The sequence below is a fragment of the Orbicella franksi genome, chromosome 15, assembly GCF_964199315.1.
Source record: "Orbicella franksi chromosome 15, jaOrbFran1.1, whole genome shotgun sequence".
Lineage (NCBI taxonomy): Eukaryota > Metazoa > Cnidaria > Anthozoa > Scleractinia > Merulinidae > Orbicella > Orbicella franksi.
Window position 1 is genome coordinate 17297673 of NC_138159.1, and position 23590 is coordinate 17321262.

At 40.3% G+C, this 23590-nt stretch overlaps 2 protein-coding genes across 3 annotated transcripts; one reads left to right on the forward strand and one right to left on the reverse strand.

Annotated features, from left to right (window-relative positions):
* Window positions 1–1429: 1429 nt before the first annotated feature.
* Window positions 1430–15328, forward strand: LOC145470743 (uncharacterized). Of its 2 annotated transcripts, XM_081454569.1 has the most exons (13): window positions 1430–2200; window positions 2332–2382; window positions 7080–7307; window positions 7391–7491; window positions 8315–8394; window positions 8511–8608; window positions 9331–9421; window positions 10419–10482; window positions 11139–11271; window positions 11731–11831; window positions 12163–13455; window positions 13924–14040; window positions 14171–15328. In XM_081454569.1, exons 1-13 carry the CDS (start codon window positions 2089–2091, stop codon window positions 14369–14371), a joined length of 2670 nt encoding a protein of 889 aa, XP_081310695.1. In that variant the 5' UTR covers window positions 1430–2088; the 3' UTR covers window positions 14372–15328. The 2 variants fall into 2 exon arrangements, with proteins under 2 accessions (XP_081310695.1, XP_081310696.1); XM_081454570.1 differs by lacking the exons at window positions 1430–2200; window positions 2332–2382 and adding an exon at window positions 2392–4840.
* Window positions 15329–17554: 2226 nt separating this feature from the next.
* On the reverse strand, window positions 17555–23590 carry LOC145470744 (pre-mRNA-splicing factor CWC25 homolog). The gene is made up of 10 exons (XM_081454571.1): window positions 23494–23590; window positions 23216–23388; window positions 22394–22517; window positions 20930–21486; window positions 20043–20117; window positions 19382–19639; window positions 19126–19182; window positions 18475–18517; window positions 18200–18264; window positions 17555–18083 (listed from the first exon to the last, which is right to left on the reverse strand). Exons 1-10 carry the CDS (start codon window positions 23509–23511, stop codon window positions 17963–17965), a joined length of 1491 nt encoding a protein of 496 aa, XP_081310697.1. The 5' UTR covers window positions 23512–23590; the 3' UTR covers window positions 17555–17962.

The following is a 23590-nucleotide window of genomic DNA, read 5'->3' on the forward strand; positions in this document are numbered from 1 at the left end:
AACGAATGCTGGAGCCCGACGAAAAATTAACGGACGGGTTCAGTCTCCGGGGGTGACTGAGGTCCTTGTCGTACCTTTTAGGGGTTAAAAAGCGGTTTGGTATCTCTTAGGGTGCTCAGCGTCAAAATGGCAGGAGACAGGCGATTATGTGCTGTTTTAGAACTGGTATCTCTTAGGTGTGACAAATATTTGTTACATTTCAAGCCCACAAAGCAGGATCTTGGTACCTCTTAGGGTTTCTTTCAAAATTTCCGACGAGCACCCCCGCCCTTTTTATGTGGCAGTCCCCCCCGGGGTCAGATCTAGTCAGCGCCATTGTGTTGTGTTCTTGGACAAGACAGTTTCCCTCGCAGTGTCTATTTTTTCTGAAGAGTTTTCATTTCGATGATCTATAACTTCGATCAAAGTCGAAATTCCCAAAACAAAATGAATATCGATATAATAGAGTAAGGCATACTTGAGTTTTAACGTCACTTCTGTCGATGCAATAGTAGTATGTGACCATTCAAATGAAAGCTATTGAGCAGTACTTTCATGTGGTACTGTTTATTATGCTGTACAAGTTCTAACTTTTAAAGTCTGTGGATGAAACCCTATTGTGTGACCATTCAAATGAAAGCTATTGAGCAGTATTTTCATGTGGTACTGTTTATTTTGCTGTAAAATGTTGTGCTAACTTTTAAGTGTGTGGATAATTAATGCCTCAGTGTACATCGTTGGTATACTTGTTACAATTCAAAAGAAAGCAAATGAACTTTCGTCGGCTGCTGTTTATTATGCTGTAAAATGTGGTTCTAACTTTTAAGTCTATGGATAAAACCCTAGTGTGTGACCATTCAAATGAAAGCTACTAGGCAGTATTTTAATTTTTGGACTTTATTCAGTTGAACTTAGTAATACCTACTTGCGTCGCGTTTCTGGGGCGTTTTAAAATAGTTTTAATTGGTATAAATCGTCCTTGCAATTCAGTTCCTAATTGTAGCAACATTTGCATACTGTAGTAATAATGCACTAAACTAAACTGCCCTAAACGTTCGATAACGCTAATGAGTTGGAGATGGCGAAGTAATTATGTGATACATACATATAAACGGAAAACTCGAAGATTGTTAAATTTTACTTCATTATTTCATTACTTTCTCTATTTCGAATTATTTCCCTCTCTTGAGTTTATCCAATGACAACAGTATCATAAGCAAAGAAGATTGTTTTTCAATGTTCTCAGTCTCAATGCGGATAATCTGGAAAATGTGAAGAATTTTAATTGAAAGAACATATTATTGTTTCCATGGGTGCTTGCTACGTTGTACAGCTGGCCCATCGGTGACATTGCCTTAGAAGTTATCATGTTATCTCGAGTTGTTCTCGATTTGTTGTTAATTGAAATCTTGATTAGGGTAGATAAGGAACTTATTGCCTGATACGGGTGACTATAGTGCCGTCATCGCGTGACGTCAAAGTTTTGAGGGCGAAGGTTAAGAGCCTGAATAAAAAGATACATAGACGAGACGAGAAAACTCACTATCATTTGTTTGTATACTGTTAAAGAGAGCCCGGATAACAAGAAAAGCGTTTTAAAAGAACCAAATTCCTTTGAAAAAATCTTTAAAAAAACCGTGACTTCTAGCGTCTTAAAAAACGTTATGGTTCACTTGACCCGACCGCATTGTAAAACAACAAAGCACACTATCTTAATATGCGGTCCACATTTAGTTTACCCGAGGCAATCACAAACACGATAGATCAACAAATACACGGATGTATTCTCTTTAGTAATTAACAAAAGCTTTTGTTCTTTTGTTCAAACCTGCCGAGTCGATTAACGCGCTATTCAGAATTCGGATTGTGAATTTTTTATTGAGTCAAATAACATTGGTGGATTAGAAGTGATTAGCTTTTTGATAACGCATTGAACAAAGTTACCGATCTCGTGAAAGGAACAGCCGCGACATTCTTTTGCATGAGCCGAGACACGCTACTGTATAAAAGAAACCCGTGACTAGTGGCTTGAGCAAAGTACACTAGGTCTTGTGGAACAAGCTTCAAGGGTTGCCGAGTCGAGGCCTAAATGAGCGAGCTCTAGAAGAGATGTTCTCGCAGAAAGGCTTACAGAGGCACCCGGTTAACTTGTGGAACGAGAGAGAAGTTTGGCGATGGCTAAAGCAGAAAGGTCTAGGGAAACTTTGGCGAAATTTTCATGGTAGGCAGGGATTCAGTTATGCTATTTCGTGCGCTCGCCTCGCCTCAGTAAACTTCGAACAAACAACCTAAGCAAAATATTTCAACAGCGTTGAAATATTGAACTATTTCTTTTTCTACTTCTTCTCGAAGGTAAAAAAGTTGACGGTAAAGGTTTACTTCAAATCACAAGCCAATATATTGGTGAGTATCTCTTACAATGAAAAGTTTGGCACAACTATTCACTTAAATAGATGATCCATCTTATTCAACTTAATTCTATTTTAATTCTAAAACATCACTGCCCATTTTAACAGCAGATGGTTTTGGTACTGAAGTTTCAAAACTTCAACAGGTCTATATCCGTTCAATATTGTTCGTTGTCAATCGCTGTTAAAGACCTCATACTGGCTATTAAATGATCGTTGGGAAGTCTCGTTAATTATTCATACCGCAATTTGTGTTCTTTCACAAATACCGAACGTGGGTTAATATTTTGTTTACTTGACTGATTTTCACGCGATACAAAGACAGTATATGTTATTTGTCGATCACGCTAATACTGATGTAAATAAAACAACTGTCAATTTCGTCTTATTTTGGACGAATATTTTTAGATCGTGCTCTTTCACAAATACTTGGATTAGTATTTTGTTTACTTGAATGATTTTCACGCGATACAAAGTCAGTAGATGTTATTTGTCGATCACGCAAACACTGCTGTGAATAACTTTAACGACTATCAATTTCGTCTAATTTTGGAAGAACATCTTTAGAAGTCACTTTTTTGCAATACGAACAGCGTGCCAAGTCACGCGAAGCGTATCAATGAATGTAGCATCGTACTTAAGATACATATAACGTTTTCACATGGTAAATGTTCATTTAAACGACCTGCTTTCTCTTTATAAAGCTTTCTTATGCGATATTGAGTACTTTTTCAATTAATTTCAAAAACATTTTGCGTGTGGTGTTTTGTTTATTTACATTGTCAGCTTTGGGGTCACGTAAGTTCAGTTTGAAAATATTTGGATAGAAAATTATACAAGGAAACTACGCATCATAAATGCAAACAAACGTACAGAACTTGATCACGTTACCCAAGTGACTCACGCAAGGCAGAATTAAAACACGTAGACCTTTTTTTCACAAAAACCGAACAACGGTTTCCCGCATGGCTTCAAAATGTTCTTTTTCTTGCGGTGAAACTGAAGGATTTAAAGCTACACAGAAATTTGTTCAATCGCTTTGTAAATGGTTCAGAATTAATAGTACGTGCCTCAACCAATCAGAGGAAGCAAGATCATTGTTCAACAAATCACGCGCAAAATCAAAAGAAATACGTGACTTGCATTTTCCCGCGGTTGGCGCCGGTTGCATGTTTGAGCTCTGAGCGCAGATTGGTGACTGGCGCTATTTACGCTTGTTGTGATTGGCCAGATGTGCTTACTCAGGTTTTGGTTCTAAATTCCGCTCAAATCCATGTTTTTTCACACTGATTTGCTCTCTTCTGCACTTGAAAAGCCTTGTAATAGCTTTTGTTGAGAGTTTATACAAGTTTTGATCAATTTTGTTTTACCACAATTATATTTTTGTGTTTGCCTTTAGGCGAAAACTTGATTAAACTAAGCTGCCGCTCTTAAATCCTTTAGTGTAACTATTTTTTTTATCATATTCTTTCTTAACAGTCGGCACTCAAATAAGCTGTAAATTATTCATTGATGTCCAATTAAATTTGGATTCCCTATATTAAACGCAGTTCAAACCTACCTAGTCAGGATGTAAAGAGAAATACTATCTTTATACCAATATAACTGTATTCCTTATCTCAGAAATTTTCATTTAAAGAACCCAATTAATTCCCTTTCCCCAACGCAAAAACGTCATTGTTTTCGTCATTATATGCCATTATTCAACTTCATTATTCGTGCTTCGGTCTCTTAAAATGCCGCGAAGTACGTAAGGAAATTGTTAGTGAAAAGGTCAGTACCGCTCCTTCACTCATTTAACCACTAATCCTTAATCCGGCCTCAGACGATAGCGTGATCTCGTGACTTACTAACTTCTACATGCACACACCTCACTGTTGCATGTGAGTTAGAAACAAGAACCCAGTTGAAACAATACAAGCACAGTACGTTGTCTTAAAGAAAGGAAGTGAGTTGAGCACAATCTTAAACTGAACAAACACATCTGAGAAACGTGACAGCATTTTCCATTGTTAGTTGAGCATTTGGATTAACCTGTTAGTCGCCAAAGGGGCCGCTAAACGATTTATGAAAGGTGCTTCTTCCAGTCTATCTAAATATTTGGCGCGTTGGACGGAAGCCATTAGTGTGTCTGGTGTGGTATTAAAAGGGTGCTCTGAAAACAACCCGAATTTCAAAAAGTTTAAACCCAGACGAAATTGCGACCTTTTTAAGTCGCTTACAGTGTAATTCTTACCCTGATACGAACGGTGGTCTCGTCACATTCCTTTGGAATCAAATATCTCGAAGAAAGATTAACAAGCCTCTTGAGTGCAATCTCGACCGGCGGATCGATTACAAATATTTGTACTATTTTAGCAGCGAAAGGGTCTGCGGATTCGTCACCTGTTTAACACGATCTGTTCTCGTTAAAACTATGAGTGTTTTCTTCTCTGACTGTGGAATAACGAAAGGTAGGAACTTCTGGGTTTAAAATATTGCTAAGTCTCAAGATTTTACGGTTATTTTTGAAAACGCAATTAAGTGATTTCCGCTTCAATTTCAAGATGTATTTTGTTCGCTATGACAAAACCATATCTTTCACTGTTTTTGTTTCTACTTGTCCGTTGTGTATACTAACCATTAGTTATTTTTGCCATAAAATGTCACTGGGTATAGTAATTCATCTTGCAATGATATATAATTTGCTTTCACGAATGGTAAGTTTAGTTTACTTGCCGGTCTAGTCGCAACTAGACCGAAGGATATATGATTTCAAATGATCACTGAATACAATGCGCGCGATTCCTTTGATTGTGTTAACTGCGATTTTGCCGTGCGCAAATAGTATGTACAAGCGAGGTAATGGTTTTAGACAGTAAATGGGGGAATTGTTTGTTGTAATTCTTTCCAACTCGGAAATCTCAGTTGTGCAATCATGTCACAAAGACATGGGAAATTTCATCGACTTACTGAGTGATTTGAGGACGGAGCGTCGTTGTATCGAGTTGTGTCTCAGAAAAAAAGCATTTTAAGAGTGCCTCCTCTCTCTACGAAGAGTATACTGAATATCCATGTCCTACTAAACCTCGAGCCATTTTTATTCAGGTTTATTGTTTTGTTGTAGAATAGAGCTTTTTATAGGGACTGTTTTAGAGTCGAATTCAATTGAAATGAGCAAAGCATGGATAGTAAAGAGACTGCTTCTACTATCCATGAGCAAAGTAAGCGCGGATTAAAACGACTTTTCAGAGGTAATGTAAAAGTCCACAAAGGAAAACGAACGTTTTAAAATAAAGTTACGTAAAACACAACCATTACAACCGCTGTTAACATCTTTCAAACGTTTCAGTGCAAATATAGGCTCCACGAAGTTATGTTTGAAGTTCTAATTTTGAAATAACGGAGGACAGAGGTTTAACTGTGACTTAAGAACAAACTCCGGATACTGTGTAGACATCGCGTCAGCAGTTTCTGTCAATTTGCGAAGGAGTCTTTATTTACAAATTTACGGTATCTTTTTCATAAGAGCATTAATATCGCACAGATCAGATATGTGACGCCATTATCCTACGTACAGGTCAACGTTGGTATTCCATCAAGGCTGTGCTCTTCCCCTCCCCTCCCCTCACCCCCCGGGGGAAAAGTTGTGTCGCTAGTGTTCGTTGACTGCGAAAAATTTTACTTGTATGAAGTTGAAACTGAATCGGATTTTTGTATCACTCAGGGAGTTTTGCACATTATGTTACCTCTTGCGGTAGGTTCATCCGCGAATCGACAATAACTTATTACCATGAAATGATTCTTACTTGAGACATCGATTTGTATCTGAGTTTCCGACGGGTTAGATGGGTGTTTTCCTTGGGGTAAATGCAACAGGAAAAATTCTTGCTCCCTGAACTTGCCTTACAGTTGAAGTATAAAGATATGTGTGTAACGTAACCGTGTTTTCACCAAGCTGTAGATGTCTTTATGCTTTTGAGAACTCTTTGGGCATTTTAGTAGCCTTAGCACAAACTATAGCACTTAGCAATTTACGAAAACATTTCTTGTCATCTCTAAACCTTCGTATTCTCGGTATTAGGCTGATTTAGCAAGAGAACGGAAACGTCACTTGACGACGGCGCGGGCAGTACAAGTACCCAAATATGGTCAAATCAGAACAGAATCCAGGGGTGCTTACCATTTACAGAAACCATCCGGTTGGAAATTTCAGGCAAAAACATTAAACAGTTGAATGCCACGTTGCGAGAGAAGGAATCACTATAAAGTATATCCACATCAGTTCGAGAGACTTAAAAGAGCAGAAAAATAGCATCACCACAAATCACAGTCCATATTTTCAGAAGCTTCCCAAACGGAATGGCGCAAACCATTTGATTTTCCAACTGGAATTTCCGGTTTTCCCATGTAAATGGTAAGTACCCCATGTTATTCCGCGCGCCCTGCAGTCGTCATCTGACCATATTTGGGTATTTGTACTGCGCGCGCTGTCGTCAAGTGACGTTCCCGTTCTCTTGCTAAATCAGCCTATTAGACTGCACCTACCTTGCAAGGGAGGCTCATGTGGGAAAATATCATTAAAAAAAGATTAATGTCATTTGCATTTGTGAAGACTCCTCGCATTAACCTCAATTACATGCAAGCTATAGCTAGTTCCAGTCCATAACCGAGAAATCTCTATGACCTAATTAGTACCTCGTCTGGTTTCAGATCACCTCGGTGTCTCAAACCCAACGTCACGTGACAAACTTCTTGCCGCTGTTCATGAACTGAAGTTGTTCGGTGGACCAGTACCGGATGAGAGGCAGTTTCGCCCGGGTGTCCCTGGCACAAATGACAGGGGGGCCCGTCAACGACCAAACAGAAGGTCCCTTCCTGCCAGGCCCGCTAGTATGCAAGTGCTGGTAAAAGGAATCTTACCAGACTCTACAGAGAGCGGTAACTTACTTTTGTAATCTTGACTAAACAATGCCGGTAGCAAATTTAAATTTCTAACTTTTGTCAATTTATTCTGCGTCTAGCAAATTCTCAGTCCTTGAATAGCCTGGATGTTGTGGATCGAAAAACTCCACAAGAAGTTCTTCAAGAGCAGGCTGAGGAAATGATGTCGGAAATAGAAAAGGTGAAAATACTGTACGAAAGTATATTGTAACTTGTGTAAAACCAACTAGCTTTAGGCTCATTCAAATAACGTTAACCAGGGGAGTTGTCTAGTTGGCTGCGAATATGTTTTGTATACCTTAATATTAACAAACGTTTTCTCGAAAAAAATTTTCCAGAAAACAAGAGAAGGACGCCGAATTTAATGGGTTTATCGTCCAGCAAGTTGCTCTCTTATCTAAGCTTTAAGGAGCGACGTCACGTTTGCGCATCTTGAAACGTTTAGTCTAAATTTTTCAAGTTCGTCGTTTGTAACCCGTGTCAGTTTTCTCCATCCTAACCATCCTTGTTTCTTTATGATTTATTATTACCCCTTTTGTATTTTTCTATCTTAGTAAACTATTATTCTCAGGTTTTCTTCAATTTAAAGGTTAAGTGTTGAGACGTGGGCAATACTCGCTCAACGTTCCCTACATACCTCAAGACAAAAAGTTGTTCAATTTTCCTTATATTCCACTGTGACAATCATTGCATGATTGGATTTGAAAGATATTAGAATTTTTCTGAATACTGTGTCTCACTTTTAAAACGATTGCACCGTCTATCCATCGAGTGTTCAGCATTTCCGGTTTTTCGTTATAGAATACACTTTGACACTGAATGCTCGGGAAGGGATGTCCGTGTGATTTACCCCCAAATTCTCACAAAGATCATTAAAAGAAATGTAATGCAGTCTAAGTAAGGAGAAGTAATACGTCCAACTTAGAATTGAACGTTTAAGTATACACTGCTTTCAGTTGGTCTCTGTTGTGTTATATTTACAAGGATTTTGTGTCTACGTTTAGGGCAAAGTTCTAGTGCAGACAACGATCTTAAACCCTGAAACAGAATACACAAGTATTGAAATAACAAACCAGACAACAAGGTATGCTTTATTTCTTCCACGTCGCTATTTATTATGATCAAGTATTCTATTTAGCATTGTTATTAAAACGAGGTTTCATTCTGACTGATTCTGTATTATTTCATATTTTCTTTCAGTAAGGACCTTATCAGTCTGCTTCTAGAACGGTCTGATGCGCTTTCCAAGGATCATAATCTATTTTACGTGGCAGTGGAAATTGGAATTCAAAAGAAAGGTATTCTCGATTTAGAACGGTTGAATGTGACTTACGGACTGACTGACTGACTGACTGACTGGCTGACTGGCTGACTGGCTGACTGGCTGACTGGCTGACTGGCTGACTGACTGACTGACTGGCTGGCTGGCTGACTGACTGACTGACTGACTGACTGGCTGGCTGGCTGACTGACTGACTGACTGGCTGACTGACTGACTGACTGGCTGACTGACTGACTGACTGACTGACTGACTGGCTGGCTGGCTGACTGACTGACTGACTGGCTGACTGACTGACTGACTGGCTGACTGACTGACTGGCTGACTGGCTGACTGACTGACTGACTGACTGGCTGACTGGCTGACTGACTGACTGGCTGACTGGCTGACTGACTGACTGACTGACTGACTGGCTGACTGGCTGACTGGCTGACTGGCTGACTGACTGGCTGACTGACTGGCTGACTGACTGGCTGACTGACTGGCTGACTGGCTGACTGATTGCCTGACTAGAGACTGACTGACTGACTCGAGACTGACTGACTGACTTGAGAATGACTGACTGACAGACTGGCGGACGGACGGACGGACAGACTGACCGAGTGACGGATTGATCATTTATGGATAATCGTGAATCACGCTGATCATCCAGATTTCCAAGACTTCGCTTCTCGTAACCTTCTTTTCCTTTCCATTTAACCATCTTTGGTAAACGCTAAAACTGACCATTCACCTGACTAGATTCTGGCCTGCCCATATCTCATATGATGGTACTGGCGGATGATGCCCGACCTTTGGAGATTCAGACCCGTCAAGCAACGGGAGAAGCGAAGTAAGTTGATAAAGTTAAACCGATACTCTAAGTTCTGGTCCGCCATTTTGGATTAAAACATCCTAAAGGCCCTGGGAACTTAGCTGGCAACCTGGCCTGCAATAATTGACAAACATTTATAAAACACTGCAAAAATTGGGGAGAATTACTTTTCATTTGGCCGCTCGCTCAACACAACAGACACTTTAGAGACCAGCTCTCTCATCAATTTGTACCGCACATTGAAAAGTATAACAATGCATGCCTTATCAAACAAAAAAAAATCTGAGATCGTTTTAGTGCGTGGTCAATGTTGCACTTAAGAATACTTAGGGATCCATATATAGCCGGATATAGATCTTGTCTGTCGCGGTGGTTTAGACCAGACACCATCTTTGATTTCAAAAACCGGAAAGATCCTTGCAGTGAAGTTCGTAAAAAAAAGAAACAGACCAGTTTCAAACCCCCAAATTTAAAACGTCAACTACATTGCGTGCCAGTAAAGCGTGGTATTGAAGTTAAAACATGGGGTCGTGCGGACTTGCACGATCGAGTCACGCAAGACTAATCACCTGTGACTTCCTTTGAACGCAGTCACGCAACATAACCGCTTGGCTGATTTTCTTATTCATACAAAATGAGGGTTTTTTTGCCAACTTGTTTAAGAATGCGGCAATTAACTACATCTGATTTATTTCAGTCGTGCCGATTACGTTCGTGACCACGTTTATATTGCCGCAGTTGTTGTTTCTTTTACAACTGGATTAAAAGCACGCAGTGGAACGTGGATAAGATGCAGCCAAGAGACTATGATGCGGCGGTTCAGTGATATGCGTCATATACACCGACTGGGCATAGAATAATAGCGGTATTCTTTTCGTGTTGTGTAAAAATAAGGGCAAGCCACGGGAAATTTACTAACGTTACGTGAGCCGCATTAATAAATGTTCTTGTGAACAAGTGAAGTGAAGGGAAGAGTTCGTCGAGAGTCATTAAAAGAAAATTTACATTATTTTAGGTTCCATCTAAAGATGAGGAGTGGTGGACTTCTACGTGTCCAAGCAGGAATTCTGAGTCCTGGGGTAAGTTTGTATTAAACATATGAAGTCTCTTCTGAAGGGCGACGCTAATGATTCCCGGGTATTGATCCCAGAAAGGCTCCCGTTCGATAAGAGAGTTGCGCATGAAGTCCCCAGTGTTTAACTCCGAGGCCGAGGGTCTCTTTTGTAGGGGACGTTTATGATCCCACATCACTGTTCAATAAAAATAGGGCTACAAGTCCCCAGTGTTTTGTTCTCGGTATAAAGTCCTACTTTGAAGAGGAATTTAATGATGCCACACGCCATATTACTGTTAAATGAGAGTAGGGCGAAGTCTACAATGTTTGGGGGCCTGACTTTGAACGGTCTTGGGCATAAGCGGTGGGAGTAGTCATTTACAAGAGGGCTCCTGCAATTGCTAGGGATAACCTCTGGATTCTCCTCCAGATTTTTATTATATAAAGTGCTGTGAGATCCTTACCGAATGCCCGATTTCCATTCACAACTTAAGCTCAAGAAAATGACTTGAGGTCAATGATTAGATTGTCGTTCACTCCACTCGCCTAATTACTTTAACAATGTATTGATATCATTAAGGGACTAGATTCCATATTAGACATATAACTCATGTTATTTTAAACTTGGCCAAACATGGATTCTTGTGTCCAATGTTCTTACTTCTTTTGTCTATCTCTTAGGCCACCTACAAGTGTGTGCAGATATCTCGTCAAACCAGAGCTGATGAAGTAGTAAAGATGATTTTGTCCAGTTATGGCAGTGATGAGCCGCCTGAGAAATTTGTTCTGGTAGAAAGCCTGTCAGATTCCGAAGGTAAAAGAATGTTCGAGCAAAATAGCTATGTTTTCCCCCTCGCTTTGCTTTGGAGTTTCCTAGCTCTCTTATTGGTTAGAATTTGTTACACAACATCTTCTAACCAATCAAAGTAAACATGATGTTGTTTTATAAACCAATCAGAAACGATTAACGATTACCTTATTAAACAATCACGATTCTCAATTGACTGGTCGCGCCCTTTCCCCCGCTTGTAGCCGGCGGCATGTTTTCCCGCGCTTTTTCCTTGGCACCAATACTTGTAACGTTGGCCACAAAATAAGGAGTCTCTCGCACTTACAATTACAATTGTCAGTAAACCGTTTTGGTACCGAATTAAAGCCGGTTTGGTTAATCGGTAGTTACACCCTTTAGTTTTCAGATTTCTTTACCATGTCTTTGCATGGTCGCCGGGAGTATATTAGTTAGTGAGGTCTGATTATGTGTATTCTTCTTTAGTTGGTCGTATTCTGGAAGCGGACGAGTGTCCTCTTGAAGTGCAGTCTCGATGGAAGACTGGAGATCAGGGAACGTTTACTTTGACGCAAGCAGAGTTCGAGGTAAAAATCGTTATTAATAAGCTTGATAAGGTTAACAATAAGTTTAAGGGAACTCAGTCACGGTATTTTGAGTTATTTTGGCCACGCACGTTATTTTCAAGGCGAGGGTTTAATTATCAGTGGCATGACAGGAATATCACTACTCCCTTACTCCCTCCCTCCTCTCTCCCTCCCGCTCTTCCGCCCCTCCACCCTTCCGCCCTTCCGCCCTCACGCACTCCCCTAGTGTCTTGATCAAGAACATAAAATAACTCCGCCCCCGGCTGCAGTGCCTTAACCATTGGTCCACTTCCTCTAGACCAAAGGCTAATTCTCTCATTTATGATTTCAGGGTGTTCTCCAGAGTGACGAGAAGACTCGACCAAACAGACAAGAATCTCTGAGTGATAACGAAAAGCACAACTACAATGATGATCAACAAACAAGTCCATCCACCTCAGAGACGGAAGACAAAGAAACTTTAGAGCAAGTTCGCAAGCGACGAACTTCAATTGATGCATTAGACCTACACATAGACTTAACCACTGTGAGCTCGAATCAAGTCAAACGAAAAGTATCACAGATTGACAATTTAAGACATAAGTTCCATCAGTACCACAGGAAACCCAGCGCCGCGGTTTCGAGCGATGGCGGAGATGTTGAAGGACCGAAGAAGCGTAAAGTTTCGCAGATCGATGTATTTAGAAGTAAATTTCTTGCGTATTACGGCGGGAAAACGGAAGGACCTGGTGCTCTTGATTCGTTAAGTGAAAATGTGACAACTAACGAAAGTGATAGCAAAAATAACAGGACAAAGAAATCGCCGCCGTTGCGAACCCCTTCATTTGAACATTCTGACAGCGAGGAGCTTCCTCGCTTCTCGTCTTCTCCGCCTACTTTTCTGCGCGATAATAACAACAACAAGGGCAAATCTTCACAACAAAGCATAAAAAATCAACACAAAGGAAGTGATTTAGTTCCAAAGCCATCCCAAACATCTCGCCTTAGTTTAGCTAGTGTTCTTCAACATTCCAAGCTTTTCACAGTGACTCTGAACAGGAAGCCGGGAGAAGGTTGGGGTATAGAGCTCGTTCATGTAACCAAAACAGGCTCCTCGATGAGCCAGGACGAAAGTAGCGCGAGCGAAGATGAAAAAGTAGTTTACGTCCAACACAATGGGAATGGACAGAACTCGATTATGGACACATCTTGCGCCAGAGATATCAGCAGCGAGTTGATGACGCCGTCTGGGACAAGCACGCCGCATTCTGGCAGTTCCACGGGCTCAAGCGAACACGAGATAACGGCCATTCTCGGAACAAATGCTCACTCAAGCGCTGACAACGATAAACCCAATGATGATATGCGACATATCGTACACAAAAAGAATCTTCGGAGGAAAATGGGATCTATTACGAATATTCACTTGGCCCCTGAAGGAATTCCCATTTCAACCGAAAGATCTGGCTCAGCGACGAATTTAAGACCAATTAACCCCTTGCCGCAGAGGCCCTCTTCTGCGCTTGCGCAATGGAGAAAGGAGGGAAGTCCTCAGCACCGGCCTGGGGTGCGTATAGTTGCACTGACTGAGGGAGGATTGGCGGAAAGTAGCAAAGAACTTGCTTTGGATGACTTGATTGTCGAGGTAAGGAAAATAAAACCGTGTAATTCCGAAAGCCACGATGTTCAATCCAACCTCGTGCCCAGAGTCTTCGTTCCCCTTGACCAGCAGTCTGGAAACGAAAGACCCTGGAAAGTTCTGAAGTCGGAAAAGATCGGACATCCGATTCAATTGCGCATGCCTAACTGACGAACACGTGGCTCAATCTGGTCGCTGATGTTTTACTTCCGCTCTTTTCCATTGTTTTTTAAAACCAGTCAAGATTGAGCCTGTAACGGAACTCTCGCTTTCGTTAAGCTTGCACAGTGAGGAACGCATTAGACTCCAGGGACCAGACATTTCCGTCCCCAGTGCTACTCGTTTTAAAATGTTGTCACGAAAATGGGGACGAGATTACCTCCGATCTCAATCGACAATGGGGAAGTAGGGAATGACCGTGTATCAGCACCAACTTTTAAAACAGCTAACTAAATTGATGTTATTTCTTCACAGATTAATGGACAGTTCGTGCTAAACTCTCCTCTCGAACCTGTCATCGCTGCGATGAAAGAAGCTGACACAGTGACTGTTGTGGTGGCTAGAACCCAGTCTCCTGAGCCAAAACCAGAAGTAAGTACATAGCATATCGCTAAGTGAGTGCTTTCATATTCATTACCTGCGCTTAATTTACTCTACCTGCACTTTAGTTCTAATATTTTTTAGTTAACAGTTTTTATTCTCGTGTTTTCCTACTTTGCAGGAGAAAGAGAACAAAACAGATTACAAAGATGACATCAAAGCCTTGACGCTACAGATTCAAAATCTCGTGACGAAGGTCAGCGAAATGCAGAGTGACTTGAAAAAGAAAGATGACAAAATAAAAACCCTGAAGAAAATGGTCAAGAAAAGTGGCTTGGACAGCAAGGGGAAAATTTACCAGTCTGTTCAAGTCCTTGTATAACCTTACCATTAAACTTTCACATCAATACTTCATGTGGCCTCCACTCACGAAGGAGCGAAGAGGATGAGTGAGTGATCAATACTTCATATGAAGTCTATCCCAGGCTCTTCATTACGGACCTCTGCAAAGCGCGGCCTTCGAATGACGTAAGGCCAACTCTAGCCAATCACTAAACTCTTAAACATCCTAACCAACCAATTAGAACAGCGGAAAATCAGTGCCAAATTTGCGGGGAAAAACGCATGGTTTGGTTTTCACAGCTATACCTGATTGGTCGAAACAAAAATAGGTTTACCGTGACAGACTGAGCTTCTAGGGTTAGTTCTAGGCTCTCTCTTCCTGTAGAACTGACATTCTCGCTTTATACGTGCTATATGAATACGCTCTTTCAAAGAATTTGCAAAAAACTGGTATTTAATCTAAATTTCATTTGTAATGAAATATTCAAAACGAAATAGCCCAAACACATACCAAATGGTTAGGGTGAAATAGTCAAATTTACTTTTATTCTCTCGAAATCTGACAGGGCTTATGAGGCGAGACGCTTTAGATGAGTAGGGACTGGAACGAGACATTTGGCACTCGCTCTCGTTTCGCCCCAACCTCTCCTCGTCGATACCGCCATTTTACGTTCAAACCATTGTGAGGCCCAGACCTAAGCGAAAAGGCCGGCAGCCGACAGTCTTAGAAAATTTTTTCAATAATGGAACATGGAAAGCCGTCTTCCTCTTAGTGAACACAGTAATTCAGTAATCTGCTATAGTTAACAAAGTCCAAGAAAGGACTTAAGTCAATATTAGGATCCCAATATGGATACTTTATACAAAAATTACTATACATTTCAGACAGGAAGAAAAGTTGTACAACGTTTTAAGTGTAACTGAAACCATGTTACAATGAATGTAGTTTTAAAAGATGTAAAATCGCATTATTCGCATATATATAATTGTATAGATTAATTATTTTAAAAAATATAGTGTCAGTAAGATAAATCTAAAACAAAGGAAAATTACCCATATAACATAAAACCGAGAATTTGTAAAATTAGATAAGATTGCCCATAAAGGTATATACGGTTTTTTATTAAAAACTGGATCATTGGATAATGCAGTTCAAGAGTTCTCATTGGCTTAGCTATCATGGTATACATACCTTTTACTTACCAAGTTCGAGGTCCGTACTGTAAGTTACGGCCGAGTTTTTTCTCCTTCGTTTTCCCCTTCTTCTACTGGGTGTCTGACTTTGATTTATGGTCCAAGCGCGAAGCGCGCGGTCCATAAATCGACAGGAAAAAAAACGAGGATCCGTAACTCACAGTACGAACCGAGAAGACGAGGTCAGTAAAATATTTATTATATCTCTACTGTGTGTCTGACTGGTTCGGAAACAATTTCTATTCACGCGGGAAGGCTTCAAAATTTCTGACGCACGTCAAAAACGAGTCAATTTGAAATCGTTAAGTCGTTAGCACGTTTTAATACACAATCGACTAAAAGAAAGCGTTAAACTTTTACTTGTTATAAAAGTTAGGAACACTTGGCGATAAAACACGAAACATTTTGGCTACAAAAACAGCTTTAAATTTTAGCCGGCCGCACAATAGAGCACGGCCCTCTGAATTGACCAATCACAGGGCGCGTTGTAACTGAGAGGTATAATGAATTATTACATCTTTCAGCTATCAATAACATTAGTTTACAAGCAGTCAGTGCTACCGCCCTATCCCAAAACAGTTCTGGTTTTTCTTACTTGAATGAGAAATAATAATCCCTCGCCCATTGTTCGGGTATAAACCAACAAGGGCGAAGACTATATATTGTTTGTAGCCGATACAACGCCTTTGTTCGTAGCCGATACAACGCACGCTCTGATTGGCCAATTCTAGGACATTGTTCTCCCGTAATGCTCATGGGCCGATTACGGGCCTACAAAACAGAAGCAAAAAGCCATATAATAAACAACTTATTACCCTCGAACGCTCGGTCTTCACGTAAAAACCTACTTTCCGGGGAAGACCTCACTCTCAGTAAATAAGTAGCTGAATATGTATATTAAAATAGGGGTTATCATTTTTTATTAGAAAACAGCCCTAAGAAAATACGCGCGCTGATTGGTTCAAAATCGTGTGTCTATTAAACAATTAGATTATGAGCTCGAGATTTGTATCGCGCGATTGTTGACGAGGGCGCAGCCCAAGTCAACTACACACGATAGAAGTCGAGAGCGAATAATCCTATTGTTTTAGTATAAATCTACTAGTCGTTCAAAACTTTATCTAAATCCTCTTCACAGACACTTCGAAAACGCCAAGAAGCAGCCGTCATTTTGTTAACAAGGGCACACTCCTGTGCAATACTATAGCTACTCATTATCCATCACAGAATAGATAGTGAGTAGCGTAGCCAATCAGAGAACGGCATTCGTCATAGAACTCTAGTAGATTTGTACTAAAACTCGATAGAAACAGAACTAGCACGAGAAGTTGACGCAATGATGGCGCGTGCAGAGAGAACTTATACTTTGATGATCAAAGTAAACAAGTTGTTTTCCTTTTTTTTGTTCGCGGTGTTTTCTAAAAGAAATAGAAAACATGTTCTCCGTGTTTCTATCGAGTTATAGAAACACTCGTGGAAGTTTGGGAGAACTCGAAAAGCTATGGAAACACTCGCCTGCGGCTCGTGTTCCCACAGCATTTTCCGTTCTCCCAAACTTCCACTCGTGTTTCTATTAAACAATTAGATTATGAGCTCGAGATTTCTATCGCGTGATAGCTGACGAGAGCGCAGCCCGAGTCAACTATCACGCATAGAAATCGAGAGCGAATAATTAAATTGTTTTAGTATAAATCTACTAGTCGTTCAAAACTTTCATCTAAATCCTCTTCACAGACACAAAGAAGCGGCCCCCAGCGCTCACTCCTACGCTACTCACTATCTATCACAGAATAGAACGTGAGTAGCGTAGCCAATCAGAGGACAGCATTCGTGATAGAACGCTAGTAGATTTATACTAAAACTCGGTAGAAACACGGTACGTGTTTTCTATTTCTTAAAAAGAAAAAGTAAAAACGTAACAGAAGCAAAATACGACTATTATATCATAAAAAAAGTCAGTTATTATTATACAAGAAGATCTTATGTTTCTAAACAAACATTTAAATAAGATAAATACAAAGTACAGTTTACAAGGAAAGAACCTGTTTGTTACTACTGTTTAATTTACTGGCTTGATCGTCAGTGTTCACATTTGTTGTCAACGCTGGGCCCAGTCTTGTACTCCCAGGCGGTCTACCAATCTGCTTCCAGCCCCCCGCTTGCCTCCTTCACGTGCGGCCAATTCTTAATGCCGAGCTCGGAGGACTGATTATCGACGAGAGTTGGCGCGAGTTGTTTCCAGTCCTCCAGTTTCACCGAGGTACCAGACGAGCAACACCAATAACTGCCCTCCTTTATCCAATCTGCGAAACAATTTTGTCAGTCTTCGGAACTCGGCACACCCTTTTCGTCACTCTTCGGAACTCGGCACAACCCTTTCGTCAGTCTTCGGAACTCGGCACACCCCTGTCGTCCATCTTTGGAATCGGAATCGTAGTTATTTCCCCAAAAACGACTCCAGTGCGGCGGGTGTCCGCTGTACGGAGTTGATGTTTCGTCGAATACGATCACTAACAGAGGAGGTCGCCTTCGATGAAAACGATTGAATCTTCATGTCGCTGTTGAAAACAAAAATATGTGACACAATCAGGCAGGGTTTTGGTAAACGAGAGGCGACGAAGGATAGAACGGAAATCAAGAAAAGTATGATTAGAGTTTTAGTAACTTAACGTACTTTATAAACGTGGCACTTTTATCTTTATTCAAAGCTTCGTTGGCCTCTAATCTCGCATCTTCCTCCTGAAAATCATGTAAATGTAAATAATGTAAACGTAAATCTTATATTTTTAAAAATAAACCGTTTCATTGACGAAATGATCCTTTAGCACGAGCTTATGACACTCTCCCTTACGTTACCTCTTACGTTTGCGTTAATTAATTATCGTCACATGTCACGCAAACCTCACAATTTAAGTCACTGTGTATTATTCTCAGAAAATCATTACTTACCTTGTATCGTTTGACATTCTTTCCTCGCTGCTCATCTCGCCATCTAGAAAAGGCAAGAACGAATAAATAAACTCAACCAACTCCTACACGAAGTAAAAATTGAATGAACACAATCACCAAGTTCAGTATTTGCCTAGTCCCTGACTAAACATGGCACATAGCTTTTCTTAAAGGTAGTTCTTGCCGGGTGAACAGACGTCTTTGTTCGAAAGACGTATTCAACCTCGTTTCCAGGTCCTATCTCTTTCCCACCCTGAGGAAGAGATTGGACTCTGAGAATGAGGATGAAGAGCTATCCATACTGACGACGTAGGGCTGCAGTGATCCTTTTAGCGTATGTTACTTCGCGCATTAACTAATTTTGACAGTGGTAAATGCGGGAAAATGTGTAACCAGCGCTTAAAGCGCGAGAAAACGTGTATCTGATATGAATAACCACGTGTCACAACGCAGGAAAACTTTAAACAGTCGCAACTGGAAGGGCTGAAAGTATGTTAAAAAGGCGGGAAAAGTGACGTCAACAAATCAATGGTGGGTTTTGTACGTGAGGCGCAGTAAATTTCACAGAAATGTATTCGCTCGGTTTAGATACAATATCTAATCAAACTCAGCAAATGGAAGTCAAATGAAACACGCTGAATAAAGTCTTACTTGGCATTTTCCATCATTGCTGCAAGTCTTTTCTCTTTCTCAGCGTCATCCATGTGTCTGTTACATAGATATAAAAACAAATATGGCTAGGGTTTATTTCATTCAAGACACAAAAAATAATTCCCTAGAGGAGAAGAAATGATACAGTCATCCGGGAGAAGACTTCACTGATAAAATTTGTCAAGTGTAGATTAGCTCGGAAGTACAAATGGCGTTCTTAGTCTTAGTCACTTACAAATTCAGCCAGTAAACTTACTTAGTGACCGCAGACCCCCCTTTCTGCCATGCTTTTTCTCTAACAGGAGAAGGAGATTTGCGTGACTTCCTGGGGGGTGAGTGTACAGGCGAACGACTTCTTCTTTTCCATGGAGATCGGGATCCGTGTCTCCTGTCCTTTGAAGGTGAAGACGATGAGTTATGTCTGTGTCTTCTGTCGTCCTTCTTACCACTCTCTCTCCTTGTCGTTAGTGATCTTGAACGTGATCGTCTTTGAGGCCTTCTTTTCTCAGGATACCTAAAGAAGTAGAGCATCCACAGTTGCTCAAAATACAAATTCTCACAGTCTTCCATACGGGTCACCAAGCTCCCAGACAATACAAATGAAAGCGCTTAAAATATTTTTCGGACATTTTGGATGATTTTTGGCATTTTTGGGGGAAAATATTTTGGATATTTGATGCATTTTTGCAGTTTAATTAGCAGAACTTTTCTTTGAACAACTCTTTTTATGGTCAAAAACCTAAAATTGGTGATCTCCTGGATTTTGATATTTCTAGGTTGGCCTCTCTGAGATTGGACATAGCCAAACTACCTGCCCATTGTCTTATGAAAGCCTTTGGAGTTTCATACATTTGTTACCTTCACTTAGACAACGTGAAAATATGAACATTATTTTCCTTTACATCAGTTATTCCTACCTGTGTCTACTAGTGTGATGGCTTCCATTTCTGTAATGGCTTCCTCTTCCTTCAACCTCTTCATCAACTCTACTTCTTTACAGAGTAAGAGAAACATCAAAATTATTTTTTTACCACAATTGCTACTAATCTCACAATCTGATTGGCTAATTTGCCGTTGTTGATAAGAGTCCAGACAATGCTGCTCGAGTCAATGTGTCATGCAATGCCTTTTTCAGCTCGCGCTCTGAAAAAACCATTTTCTTTTGACGTTGATATTGTCGTAAAAAAACAAAATCCAAATGTGGTTTAGCGCGGTCTGAACTCGTATCAACAATGATACGCGTCATCATTGTGGACTCATGAGGTGCAGCTGAGTGAGTCCACAACAAATTTTGACCACTGTGATGATGCATATCATTGTCCATAAGAGTACAGACCATGCTACACCACATTCGATTTCTTAAGTAGACTAAGAATTCTCTAGTAAATCCCATCTGGAACTTCTATTTGGGATTTTTGTTCACCATTTAACCAAACTTTGAACCAACCAGTTTCCCCATGAAAATGATCAACAATGTTTAACTTAGTTTCTTTCTGCAGGAACATTTTGGCATCTTGGTGGGATTAGATCACTGGAATCCCACAACAAAATGTATTGAGACCTGCAAGATAATTTAGCAAGGCACTACATCACCTTAACCTCAAACAGAGTACCCCAAGAAATAAATAAGTACTTAATTTTGTGAATAAAAATCCCTCCCTTCAAATTTAGTATTTAAGTCCTCATATATAATATTTAACGTAACTACAGCCCCACCTCTGCCTTTCCACAGATCTCTTCTTTCTCTCTATCTAGTTCAAGGCTAAAGAAAAATATGCAATAAAAGTCAAAGGGTAAAAGTTACCTCTCCATTTCTCGATGATGATTCCTTTGAGTCCCATTCATTATTTCTCCCCTTTCTTCTTCATGTCTCTTTTGCTTGTTTTCTCTTGTTCTTTCCCTTGCATCTTCTTCTGACTCACTGTCACTCCCCCTGTGCCTCCTATTCCTCCTTTTCTTGTTTTCTTTTGCCATTTTGTACATTTCCTTTTCTGAATCACCCCTTCTCTTTCTGTGACTCTCATTTCTTATTTTTCCATTTTGGTTGGCCACTTCCCTTGTCTCTTCTTCAGATTCATCACTTCTCTCCGCATGTCTCTCCTTCCTCTTTGTTTTCCCTTCTTTCTCTCTCTTACTCTTCTTTTTCTTGTCCTTTTTCTTCTTCTTTGACTTCTCCAAGTTAGCTTGAAGCATCTGTTTCAACTGCTTCATCTTCACTGGATTGTGAAGCAGTTCCTTCCTCTTCTCTTCCTCTTTCTTCTTGATGAGGAACAGAGGATCATCGCGCACCTTGGCTGCCAGGTCGTTCACAGAGTTGGCTCCAGTGTCATTCATGAAGGATGCCCCTGGCACGGTAGAGTCCTTAATAAGAATGATTTCCATTACTTGTGTTAATTTAACCAACCATTCCCTCAATGTCCCCTATTCCTACCTTTTCAGCACCTCTGCTAAACAGTATGTTCTGCTGTCCCAAGATGTGTACCAAGAATAATTATCAAGTTTAAAAGATCAATTTAACATGACAAAAGAAGTGGGAGGCACGGTAAACTTACAGTGAGCATGCTGGTCTCTAGAATAAGTTGAATGAGCAGTCCAAGTTTGAGCCCTGGACCCATTTCTTGAAAGTCTCTGTAGTTATTGGTTCCAAAAAACTGGTTTTTGTTTGCTGTGTTTACATTCAAGATTGAGATATTAATAATAGTTTTGAAATTCAAACAAATTATAAAAATGTAAGGAAACTAAACCGAATTAACTGGTTTTTGAGCTAAAACTCGCCCTACTATTCCTTATATTTTGATCTTAAAATATGGCTTTGGGTCCATAAAGTTACCAGAGATTTTTGAGAAAGGGGCCCCTGGTCAGGGTTGTTACTATAGTTTGTTTTCAGGCATGGGCATAACCTGGGACAGACAGTAAGAATCAGAAGAATCATATCCAGAGGAAGTGAAGTATGGTTAGCATGCTGCTAGTTAGCACATTGAGTGGTCTGCACCCCTAGGCGGAAAAGGGATCTATCCCTACGAGCAGATTACATGACTGCATATCCAGGGCTGTCATTAAGACCATAAACCATAACATGAGTATGCTTGATAGTCCCTTGATGTTACAAGTGTACATGCCTGTTGGTGATACAATTCACCCAAGTAACAATTCACCCAAAGTAACAAGTTTGTTACAGGTGTTAAGATCAAGGCTGTAGGTGACTCAAAAATTAATGACAGCCTCTCTAACTAACTAGTCATATAGACCTTATTGAATTTAAACCCACCTCTTCATTCTCTTGAGCCATGGGATCTACTGCTTTATCAATAGGTTTTCCCAGCAGGTACATTTCATGATCCACTTGACCTGCGGCAGCAGCATACATCCAGTCGAGCCGCTCACCTTTTTTTCTTAATGCACAAATATAAGAGAAAAAAACATAATCACAAGGCATAAACTGAGTGGCAATCCTGTTCCCAGAGGGAATTGAGAGAAGGTACTGCAGTTACTTATTAAATGAGCCCCACTATTCAATAGCTGTGACGCATACTTGAGCAAATAATCATTTTGACATCTGACATAACATGATCATAACAAGGTTTACATTTTTAACACCCTGTGTTAACACCACAGGACATCAAATCAATCAATCAATCAATCAAAAACTTTAGGTTATTGATGTGTCAAAGTTTAGAGTCATGTTGCAGCTATCGTAAGGTCTTACATGAATGGCTTGAGCCCTTTGAGAGGGCAATAGAACAAACAATAAAACAATGCCCCTAGCCCCAAAACAATGACAGCTGATGCAATGACGACCAATAGAAGTCTAAAGGTTAGCTATCCGAGGGAAAATACCTCTTTCCTAATTGGGGACACTCGATAAGTGATAGAAGCCTTCTAGCTATTAACTCATGGGAGTGCAGTTAAAAAACCCATGATCTTGAAATTATACATATCGATTAACCATCAAAACCTTAGCTTAAAAAAACGCTTAGAAAATCTAATGAAAACAAAAACAATTATTCGGATGAGTTACAATAAAGAATCCAATTTGAGAAGTTGTCGCCATGCGCCACACTCATAACTATTTCTTCCTCTCCACACTCACTTGGCTATTCCTTGCTGCACAGCATGTCTCTGCATCTCTTCCCGAGCTCTCTCTTCCTCCAATTCTTTTCGCAGCTGTTCGATTTTCTTCGACTCTGCCTCGGCTTTCTGCTCCGCTTTCCATACTTTCTCCACATTTCGTAACGTCTGTGGATGCCAGCTCTTCTTTAAATTCTGTTTGAAACAAAGCAAACAATCAAATGATTATCCAACACTTCTTATTTGTTCTTAAACTGTCTCAAAGGTGAACGTTTTTGTAAAATTTGGCGAAAATCGTACCAAATCGCCTCCCCCCATCTTCGAAATTTCGTTTACTATGCGTCAGTCACTGTTTACAGGAAGCGGAAGCATTACCTGAAGCATGCGCTGAAAGAAC